The sequence below is a fragment of the Morone saxatilis genome, unplaced genomic scaffold (assembly GCF_004916995.1).
Source record: "Morone saxatilis isolate NCDOM2014 unplaced genomic scaffold, NCSU_SB_2.0 Contig18, whole genome shotgun sequence".
Taxonomy (NCBI): Eukaryota; Metazoa; Chordata; class Actinopteri; family Moronidae; genus Morone; species Morone saxatilis.
Window position 1 is genome coordinate 12,081,953 of NW_023339740.1, and position 10,742 is coordinate 12,092,694.

The following is a 10,742-nucleotide window of genomic DNA, read 5'->3' on the forward strand; positions in this document are numbered from 1 at the left end:
GTAGAGAGACTACTTATATGTAAATTATTTATAAATAAATGAATGTAGGAAATATAATACAGAAATATTAGTTTTTTTAAGATATTGTCAGCCCTAGAAGTATTGTAATTTTCTATTAAATCTTCATTTGGCCAAAACGAGAATCACCAGCTGATAACAAAAGCAGTGTCACACTTCCTGCATGATTCAGGATTATATACGAAAATATGAGGTGTGAGGAGATAGACTCTTAACACCCACCCTGTATATATGCATTACATCAATGCACTCCCGTTGGTTTTTCTATCCTGCACATTGCACATATCTTTCCTGTACAGTTATTGATCTTTCTATCTTTATCCTTATCTCTATTTATTTGTATTTTAAAAAAGTACTTTATTTGTGTGTGATTTGTATGCACCAATGCACCAAGACAAATTCCGTGTACGTGTAAAACCTCACTTGGCACTAAACCCAAGTCTGGTTCTGGTTGCTGTTTCTCCCTCAGGCAGTAGGAGGCGACACTGAGCTGCAGTGAACGAGCAGCAGAAGAAGAAGCGTTGTACGCAGGTGTTTACGTTTCCCTACTTCCGCAGCTGCCTCTAAACCGGAATAACGTTACTAATCTAACGTTAAATCTCACCATTTAAGAAGAAACTCTCGGTCATGTTCCTCACTTTTAATTTAAGTATGAGAGATGCTCGACAGATGAACGTCGTTGAGGTCGTTTGCTGTCCACTGTAGCGCTGTATCGCGAGTTTTCACCGTCATACAACGCAGAAGCTAAAGCTGAAGCTAGCGCTGCGTTAGCGGCGGTGGACGTACTTTAATAAAGCACCGCCTGGTCCGCACTTTGTCCACTGTTCAGTTAGATATCAAACAAGGCAGTCATGGCCACTAGGCGTCTGACCGATGCCTTCTTGTTAATGCGGAACAATGCAATCCAAAACCGGCAGATATTGGCTGAGCAAGTGAGTACATACGACCCCCGTCTGAGTACACGTAGCAATGCTGCGGTGAGTGGTCTGCATCGTTTTGACATTTTACTGTGTGTGTTTGCATATAGCCAGTCTCTGATCGGCGGTAGCTAGATACAGTGTGTGTTAGTAGCTGCTAATCATTACTCAGGAAGATTTCTACCCCGGTTTGTGTTTCTGTGCCCCTTCATTTCCCCTCAGGACTGATGGATTAATGTGACCCACTGAGGTCAGTGTTTTATTAGTATTTACATCAGCTCATAGTACGAAGGTAAACAACGGGGATGACATTTGCTAAATAATTAGACTGCATTTCCTCACTTGTAAGATAAAGTAGTGTATTAATTGAGTGGGCTGTCGTTTAAGTTAGAGCATGTTTTTAGTCTCCATGTAGTGGAAGTGTAAAGAGTGTGGCCGGTGCATAGAAATTTGATCTAGTCTGGATGAAATTGTGCCTGTATCCTGTAAGTGATTGTTCCTCTACAATGTAGCTGTTTTTCTCCTGTACTAATTAAAATGTTTGATGATACACACTAAGGGATAATTGTTGTTTAAGAATCCTGAAATCTGCTGCTTGACATTCAGAAATAATAATAATCCTTGTTGGGTTTATCTCTAGTGGAGCTATTATAAAAAACAAGACACTTCTAGTTTCCACAGTACAAACAGCTCTCACTACTTCTTCTGTAATAAAAATTCAGGATTCACTCTTCTGACTGTTTCTCTCCTGATACTGATCACTCGACTGTACCACATCTGCCTTTCTCCCAGAAACAGACACCTCACTGCATGAACTCACTGAGATAAAGTTCTGCACCACAGATGATTGAGCCGACAGCCCTCATGAATGAATTAATGTATTTATCTAGCAGAAACAATGGCATTATCATGACATTGATGAAGAAACTTCAGCGATCAGTCACATCTGGCCAATACCCAGTCGGGCTGTCAGTGTCAGGGCAGATATGGATCCAACGGATGGGATCAGTGCAAAAGTGTCACACTGTTCTCTACAAATTACCCTTCACCCTATTTCCTGTGTCATTATCTACTTCCATTACAGTTTGTAATAAAGTAAAATGTAGTCAACACACACTGAAAGCTTGAGCATGAACAGTTCTCCTGTGTTTGCTCTTACGTCTCTACTAGAGGACACCAGGTGCTAGATACACAGTACAGCAAGCAGCTGTAGGGTGTGTGTGTGACCATTCACACTCCGTTGTGAACACTGTTTGGTGTACAGTAGCCTGTACAGCCCGGAGGATATCCCATCGGTTGAGGATGTCAGTACGGCATTTCCCAAAATATGCAGCTGAATTTTAACTACTGAGCAGAGAACAATGACTTTTATACGTTTTCCTCTGATAAACACTCAGCTGTTCCTGGCAGCTCAGAAAGGCTGATCTTTTCAATGACATAGACGAATCAATACAGCCAAACTGGCTCCTGGACAGACACAATGCTGTGGCCGTCTTCTTCAGAGCTGAGGACGTTTCGTGAAAAGGGATTCAAGCCTGTGCAGCTGCTGTTTCTCACAGATGAACTGGTGCTGCACTTGTCTTTTGTCCCAATGAGAGCAAAAACAGTTTTTTGCTCAAATGAGTCCGCCACCATCCGTGCTTATGGTTGGGATCTTGTTTTTAATTTTATTTTTTAACCACTGTTTTTATGAGCAGTAACATGTTTTTGTTTCCATGTTGCTCAGTAGGTTCTCAGCTCTCAATAGCCATTTTAAAAATGAAATTCTCAAAAGTGTGATGAAGAGCAGTGAAGACATTAATATCCTCTTACCAAGATCGATTCACACTCTTTAACTAGCCTTACTTATAAATTCATGTAGCTCAAATGGAGATGGAAAATGTTTCAATTAAAATGTATGACTATAGTCTATAATATCTCACTGGTACTGTGTCTGTTCAGTGTCTGTTTGGTCCTGTTGTCCTTGTACCAGGCTTCATCCATATGTGTTATAAAACTGTGGTCATTTAAATGTGTCACAGAGGAGATTTTGGTACATTAATTCTTCATTAATATTTTTAGAGCAGTCAACCACAGTTAGGCTAACAAAGTTAAAATGAAAACCAAACAATATATTTAACACAGTGGACACGGTTGTCCAGCAGTATGCTCCTTTCATTTCATTTTACAGTAGTACAGTTATGACACATTACATGTCCACAGACTGAAATATATTTGACTAAAAAGGCAAAATATTAGAAAATATGCACATTCAGCTTTCTGAAGCTGCTGTACACTCATGTTTAACTTTTACTTTCCACTGATTTTAAGTTGTCTTAAAAATGTTTCCTTTCTTTTTGTGAAATTGAGCCACTTCAAGTGATCTTGAGGCTCAACTATTTCAACCTTAACCTCTCTCTTTTTCCTCACAGTTTCTTACTCTTAACGATTGGTTAAAAGTGTGATTATTTTGCAATTAGTTTCTGGATAAGTGTGATTTATTTTTGCATTCACTCTATTTTTACTTTAATGTAAATTAAGGGAAAATTAGTACATTTCAACAGTCAAACCAAATGTACCTGTACTGTACAGTAATTAACATTTTAATTTCAAAGTAATTAATTGTTGGTGGGAGTGGATGCAAAAACACTATCTGTTATTAACTGCTAATTTTCCGGGGCTCACTATCTTTCACTTCTCTCCTTTTCCTTGATCTCTATTGGATGGGACCACTCTGCTATCTGCCAATCACATTAGGAGCTTGATGAGGTACTGTTGTTTCCCTTAGTAGAATTAGTAAGCGACACATACTACGGTACACCACCACCATCATGTTCAATTATTATATAGAAACGTTTAATTGAATAATTTTGTGTGTGTGTTTTTTTTTTTTTTTTTAAGTTGGCTGATGATCGAATGGCCCTTGTGTCAGGAATTAGTCTGGATCCTGAAGCTGCCATCGGAGTCACCAAGAAACTGCCCCCCAAATGGATAGAGGGTGTTGATGAGGTAAAAGAAACACTTTGAATTGAAACAGATGTATAGCGACTGATCTGTAAAAGGACCCATACAAATACATACGCCTAATGTGTTCCAGTATTTAAAATTAAAATCAAGTGTGTCCTTTCAGATCCAGTATGAAATCACACGGGTTCGGCAGAAGATGAAGGAACTAGCCGTACTCCATGACAAGCACATGAATCGTCCCACCCTTGATGACAGTAGTGAGGAGGAGCATGCAATAGAAATCACTACGCAGGAGATCACACAGGTACAGTAACTGAGCAGTTCTTGTAATAGAAATAAAAAGGAAAAACATAACTTTCATAAAAAATAACTAGGACAGTACGTGACACACAAAACAAATCTGGTTCCAACTGGAAACGCTGCCTGAATTTCCTTTGACGTTTCCACTTGAGCACAAATTTGTGGCTTTGTCTGTGCACGCATGATATTGTGTTGATTATCTATTTTGTTGTGTGATGTGGACACATCCGACAATATTTCATATTAATTATATTTCATTTAAATGAAACACTGGGTTCATTTCTGCTCACTCACTGATTCTGTGTCGATTGCAGATGTTTCATCGGTGCCAGCGAGCTGTGACGGGTTTGCAGTCTCGTTGTGGCCACTGCACCGAGCAGGAGGAGAGGCTGTTGAGAAACGTGGTCTCGTCCCTGGCACAGAGCCTGCAGGAGCTGTCCACCAATTTCAGGCACACACAGTCCGGCTACCTAAAACGTAAGAACTGCAGTAAAGCTGGGATTGGTCTTCCTCAATCCTCATCCCTCAGTGTGTGTGTTATCAAGGTTATATATTATATCTCTTTTATTTTGTTTGTGTTCTGTTTTTTTATGCCATCTCAGCTTCTCGCCATTTGTTTATATTTCAGGTATGAAGAATCGTGAGGAGAGATCAAAGCACTTTTTTGACTCTGGACCCCTGATGGAAGAGGATGAAGATTTAGCTGTATATGACAAGGTTGACTGGCTTTTTAAGACTTAAACAACATTAAAATACAGTTGCGTAGACTGTCCCTATCCAGCTACAGACCCTACAGGAGGCCGGTTGAATCCTGAATGGAACCGGTTCAAGAACCAGAGCTAATTTGGGCCACACTTCTCTTCCTATTAGTTTCCATTTGGAGCCACAATTTCAGTGTTTTTGAACCATTCATTTTTCTACTAGCTGGAATTCGCATAACTAATCATGGATGTATGCGTGTGCTACGCGCATGAATGTGACTGTAACAGGCTCACATTGAAACAAAATATTAGAGATGCAGAAGTTACTTTAAATAACATTTCAGATATCTCAGATCTTTTCAGTATTCATTTAAAATATAGAATTTGAATTTATTTCCTTTCATAAACATATTTCAGAGATTCCTCTGCATTCTACTAGAGGCAGCTCTCTCAAACCATAGTATGTGTACCAATAGTGGTATACTACTACCCACCACCATTTGTTTTGCTCAGGCATCTTGTATAACAGAAATACTTTAAGTATGAGTACAGAACCAGTGAAATTGAAAAAAAGTATAATCAAGCCATTTTACAATGTTTTTTTTAATGCTGTAAAAAACTGTTAAAGACTTAGTCATGAGACTAAAACTTAAGACATTAGCACTGTAGTATTATTATTTAGTTAGCATAGCTAAGATTGTTTATTGGTTTGAATCTTTTTGCCAGTGAAATGCAGCAGTATTACTTGTTGGTTGTGTTGCTGGAGTAATAATGGTATTACTGTAAAATCACCTACTTTTATTCTTTCATTTTATTTTGTTTCAGGGGTTCACAGACGACCAGCTGATGTTGGTGGAGCAGAACTCGGTTATGGTTGAAGAACGAGAGCGGGAAATCAGACAAATAGTGCAGTCCATCTCAGATCTGAATGAGATTTTCCGGGACTTGGCTGGAATGGTGGTGGAACAGGTATTTGAAGCAGTCCTGACACGCACAAAGTTAAACAACTCCTCATTGTAGCATGAGTCAAGTCACTGAGGTACCAAAGACAAACGTTCTTGTTCTCCACGTACAAGTGTGCGGTTGTCAGTGAGTTGACCTAAAGACTTACAAAATGTAAAGCATCCTGACGTTTCAGATTTTGTATCAACAAAGCTTGAATGAGAATTACTTGCGTCAAAACAAACCCAAGGTTAGAAGGTGTTTGGCAGTAACTGATAATAACACTGCTTAAATACAATATTATGTTTGTTTATATATACTAAATATATAATAAATAATCTACAACTGAAATCATTTTCCTCTGCTAACAAATTCCCTGTTCTTCTTCCTCCTCAAGGGCACCGTTCTTGACAGAATTGACTTCAATGTGGAGCAGGCTTGTGTTAAAACAGAAGATGGAATGAAGCAGTTACAGAAGGTAACAGGTCTACATGCACATTTTTGGTTAGGTCTCATCTTTTATCTCAGTTATACAGTTCAGATTGCTCTTACTTAAAGATTTATTTCCTATTTTAGCATGGAAGCTAATAATGATTCTTAACCACCAGGGAAAAGAAAAAGGCAACTTTCTGCTGGCTAAAGGCACAATTATGATGTCATTTACCATATTGATTACAAACCTTTACAGCTAGCAAATCCTTTTAAACTCAGTTTGTCAGATGATGTTAAGACACTGAATGTTTTGCTTTTATTCATGAAATTGAAATACAGTATTTCCCTTCTTTTTTTTTTCTTTCTCTGCAGGCGGAACAGTATCAGAAGAAAAACCGAAAGATGCTGGTCATTTTGATCCTCTTTGTCATAGTCATTGTTCTAATTATTATTCTTTTTGGAACAAAGTTTTAATTATGCATTCCTCTGGCTTTTGTTTTCTGTGTGGGTGTTTGTTGTGCATCTGTGTGGACTTGGACTCCGTCTCGGTTCTACTCAAAACAAAGCTGACTGCCTTTCATACCCACCAGGAAATGAAGAAAAAGAACGTCTCCTCACAGGTGCACTTTGGGCCGCGTGGGGGTGTTTTGTTGTTGATTTTAATGGAAGAAACAATCAACAATCTGTTTGAACCGTGGCCGTTTTTATCAAGTGACTTGCACCCAAATCGCCAAGTCTCTGTGACAGAGGTTTGTCGAACCCTGCTATGTTGACATGTGTCTTAAAAGAAAACACGCTGTGGTGTATAAAAGTGGACTACCAATGTTTAAATGCTAAAGCAGAGCTCCTCTGCTTGAACTCGAAGCACGAATTGTGACGTCTGTTGTGTGACAGTGCATCGTTTCTGTCCAGTATCATTGCAAACAGTTTGTTTCTGTGTGGAAGATGTGACATGAACGAATGTTTTGTGAAAAAGACATTTGCAGTAGATCTCGTTATATAGTGCAAATTCATTTTCATGAACATTGCATTTATGTCCCGGCTCAGTATTTTACCTTGAAAGAAAATGTCTTGTATTAGGACAGTTGCAGATATGATTAGAATAGTCATTAAGTACCAAATATATTCCTTTGGTTTAAGGACCACCTGTTATATTTTATTATTATTACTTCCCAATTGAATAACCATACTGAGATCATTGTTACTCCACTGTTGGCCTGAGGAGGGTGTAGACAGCCCCGACCTTCCTCCCAGTTCATCCTGTCATTTTAAAATCATACCCGTCTCACACCTGTTGCACTTTTCATGAAGTGCTCATTTTAAAACACTTAATTTGTTTTTGTTTTTCATGGTCCATGCATTAAGTGCTACCTTTTTTTTTTAAACTCTTGCAGTTTGCACATATTGAGGCCTGAGGGAGAGGGTGGTTGTGTTATGGATGTAATACTACTGTCATCTGTGTGATGAAAAGAATTATTTATTTTTTAATAACTTCAAATAATCAAGAAGTTCAGAGGTGTTCAGCCTCGGGCAGAATTACTGTATATTGAGTAAAGTGTATCTGTCTAAACCCAACAGTTATTGTCCTTCCCACTGAGATAACTGTGACACAGTCCAACACAAGCAGATATATATATTATCTTTTTTCTTTTCAGATCCATTTTCAACCCATTCATTTTTAGTTAGCTGTGTTGGAAATTCCTATCATATTCTTGAGTTCTATAAAGACGGATAAGCTGAAATGAAGAGCTTTATTTGACATATCTGTACCTGACTACACTTTATACACCTGTTAAAATCATCTTTGTCATTGATGTGAAGTTGTGTGTGTGAAAAATGGTTATGTCCTAGTGGCACTCTACTTCAGTTTTGTTTTCTAAGCAAAACGGGTGAGGAGACAAACTGTTTTTTTAAATAAACCTGGAACATGATGGTGTTTTGTGTTTTGAACTGCAGCACTGATGCATAAATCAATTGATAATTATTATAAATAAATATAATATAAATTATTTATATAAATTATTCTGATAATTAATTAATCATACAAATCGCTTTCTATGCCAAATTGCCAAACATTTTATAATTTCTGCTTCTCAAATGCGAGAGCAGGCAGTGTTGTCTTGCTGGCTATGAAAAGAAGATGGAGATGATGCAAAACATGTTTTTACTCTTAATGTCACTGATTTAAAGGCAGGAGGCACCTGAAATAACCAAGTAATAGTAATACCTGAATATCAGGTTTGCAAATTAAACTGGATTAAGTGCAGATGTTTCCCCACATAACATCAGCAACATGGGACATACAAGGGTAAAGTATAAAAAGTAATCAGATCATTATATTGCTCTCCTAATCATGCCTAAATGAAAGGTTACATATCCCAGACTGCACTGTTAACATGTGTCTGGTGCACAGTGCTCCTCTTGTGAGTTATTTTAGGGTCTAACCCGGAAACTCAGTGTCAGATGGTTTTATATTTCAAAATAAAAGCCTCGTATAACACTACCCTCACAATACTGAGTTAGCTGTAACTAAACCCTCAGTTTGAGGTGAGAGAGAAGTACAAACGTTTTTATAAATGTATGAGCCGTTCACCTCTCTCTTTCTGAAAGCGCAGACTAAAATGAAAACGTATTAGCTGTTACTACTAACACTACCTGACCCGGAAGGCGCATGTTAGTAACGTTAGCTCACTTTACATCGAGGTAACCGATTTAATTTACCAACCATGATTTGTGCAGGGGATGAAGACGACCCGTTCCCGGTCGACGACTGTCTGTTCGCCGAAACATTTTCTCAAGATACCGTGTACACTTTAGTCGGTGAAGAGCTGAAGATAAGACAGGTGTTCGGTGCCAACCTCGGTGTGGCTGCCCCGGTGTGGGAGGCTGTAAGACACCACCTGCTCTATGTTGACATTATGATATAACCTTATATATATATCTATATATGTGATATATGTGCTAAGTCAGTGTGAGTTTTGTGCAACTCTAACGGTGTTTATTTGTGTGTACACAGGCGTTACACCTGTGTTGTTACTTCGAGGAGCAGTCTGTTGAGTTGAGAGGAAAGCGCATCATAGAGCTGGGATCAGGCACCGGGCTGGTCGGTGTTCTGGCAGCGCGCCTCGGTATGTTGTACTGCGGAGGAATACATTCAGGTCTATGGTTGTGAATGGCATTATAGACTCCCTGAGCCTCTCCTGGCTGCTTGTGTATGTGCAAGGAAAGTTATGTTCTTCTATCTCTCTGCTAGTCCAGAGTAGAAGTGAACTGTGTGTGGCTCCACTTCCACAGAGATCTGCAGCTCACAGTTACTTCCACCAGAGGCACTGCAAACCTGCTGCTTCTGCCACAACAGCTGTTGCTCCTGTAGTGTCAGTGTCCATTCAGCAGTCTGTCAGAAATATGTTTTTAAAGTACAGTAACTGACTGCATGTGTTCTGTGTGGTGCGTCTGGGAATAATATTGTAGTGTGTAAAGTATCTTGAGTTGAGAGTTTCATCAATAACACACTGGAATCAAATGCTCATGTCTTTCCAGGTGCAGTGGTGACCCTCACAGACCTGCCTTTGGTTCTCCCACAACTTCAGGCCAACGTGTCTGCTAACATGCCACCCAGTGGTTGGCCGACCACCCTTCCCACTGTCCTCCCTCTGTCCTGGGGTGAGGACCACATGAACTTCCCTTCTGACTGGGACCTGGTGCTTTGTGCAGATATCATTTACCTCCCAGAGACTTACCCACTGCTAGTGGAGACACTAGCTCATTTGTGCAAGAATGGAGCAGTGGTGTATCTCTCATCCAAAATGCGAAAAGAGCATGGGACTCCAGGTTTCTATGAGGAATGTCTGCCAAGCAGATTTATTGTGGAGCTTGTGAACCGTGATGACAAACAAAACATTAATATATACAGAGCATCTCTGAGGGAAGACCAGTGACAGCGGGGACAGAGTGCAGGAGGCCTGGGCTGCGCTGAGATCAGTTATGACTCTTGTTTCTGGGGTGCCTTTTTCAATAAAAGCAGTGTATGCACTACATTATGCAAAATGCACAGCTCAATTTAATTAATCTAATGTTGATGTTAACAGTTACCTTCTACAGTATCAAGTGACTGTATTTTAACACTTAAAAGTAGTTAGTTTTTTTTTACTTTAAGCTGCAATTTTGGGCTTTATAATGCGATTTCAACTTAAAACAATTATTTATATACTCTTGTAAACACAAAAGAGAGCTTGCCCTCAGTGGGTTTCCTCTATGTTGACAAGTGTTTCACTCAGTCAGTCAGTTGTCAGTCTGAAGACTTTAAATGTTTGTGCTATGTTTAATGTGAGTCTTTTTAGACGCACCAAATAGTAGAACATTGTTAAGTTACTACCTCTGTCCTAGTTGATCATTGATACTTTAGTTTATATGTTTATTATATTATATTGACTGTTTTTAGTCATTTGAAAATCTGTTGTATCCTATTAAAGGTCCAGTGTGTAAC

At 39.1% G+C, this 10,742-nt stretch overlaps 2 protein-coding genes across 5 annotated transcripts; both read left to right on the forward strand.

Annotated features, from left to right (window-relative positions):
- Nucleotides 1-532: 532 nt before the first annotated feature.
- On the forward strand, nt 533-8,192 carry stx16 (syntaxin 16). Of its 4 annotated transcripts, none has more exons than XM_035662102.1 (9): nt 533-995; nt 3,672-3,683; nt 3,816-3,923; nt 4,045-4,185; nt 4,496-4,658; nt 4,810-4,898; nt 5,708-5,851; nt 6,222-6,302; nt 6,629-8,192. In XM_035662102.1, the coding sequence occupies exons 1-9, from the start codon at nt 870-872 to the stop codon at nt 6,728-6,730; spliced, it is 966 nt and encodes a 321-aa protein (XP_035517995.1). In that variant the 5' UTR covers nt 533-869; the 3' UTR covers nt 6,731-8,192. The 4 variants fall into 4 exon arrangements, with proteins under 4 accessions (XP_035517995.1, XP_035517997.1, XP_035517996.1 ...); XM_035662104.1 differs by having other exon boundaries at nt 533-950; XM_035662103.1 differs by lacking the exon at nt 3,672-3,683.
- Nucleotides 8,193-8,899: 707 nt separating this feature from the next.
- LOC118328314 (EEF1A lysine methyltransferase 3-like) lies at nt 8,900-10,291 on the forward strand. Its single transcript, XM_035661983.1, has 3 exons — nt 8,900-9,144; nt 9,273-9,384; nt 9,797-10,291. The coding sequence occupies exons 1-3, from the start codon at nt 8,983-8,985 to the stop codon at nt 10,192-10,194; spliced, it is 672 nt and encodes a 223-aa protein (XP_035517876.1). The 5' UTR covers nt 8,900-8,982; the 3' UTR covers nt 10,195-10,291.
- Nucleotides 10,292-10,742: the final 451 nt, after the last annotated feature.

Bases quoted from the DNA above. Each gene is read 5' to 3' on its own strand.
- LOC118328314 (XM_035661983.1), top strand. From the start codon at position 8,983: ATGATTTGTGCAGGGGATGAAGACGACCCGTTCCCGGTCGACGACTGT. The intron at 9,145-9,272 runs GTAAGACACCAC...GTGTGTACACAG, and splicing joins CTGCCCCGGTGTGGGAGGCT to GCGTTACACCTGTGTTGTTA. The intron at 9,385-9,796 runs GTATGTTGTACT...ATGTCTTTCCAG, and splicing joins TGTTCTGGCAGCGCGCCTCG to GTGCAGTGGTGACCCTCACA.
- stx16 (XM_035662102.1), top strand. From the start codon at position 870: ATGGCCACTAGGCGTCTGACCGATGCCTTCTTGTTAATGCGGAACAAT. The intron at 3,924-4,044 runs GTAAAAGAAACA...GTGTCCTTTCAG, and splicing joins GGATAGAGGGTGTTGATGAG to ATCCAGTATGAAATCACACG. The intron at 4,659-4,809 runs GTAAGAACTGCA...TTTATATTTCAG, and splicing joins ACAGTCCGGCTACCTAAAAC to GTATGAAGAATCGTGAGGAG.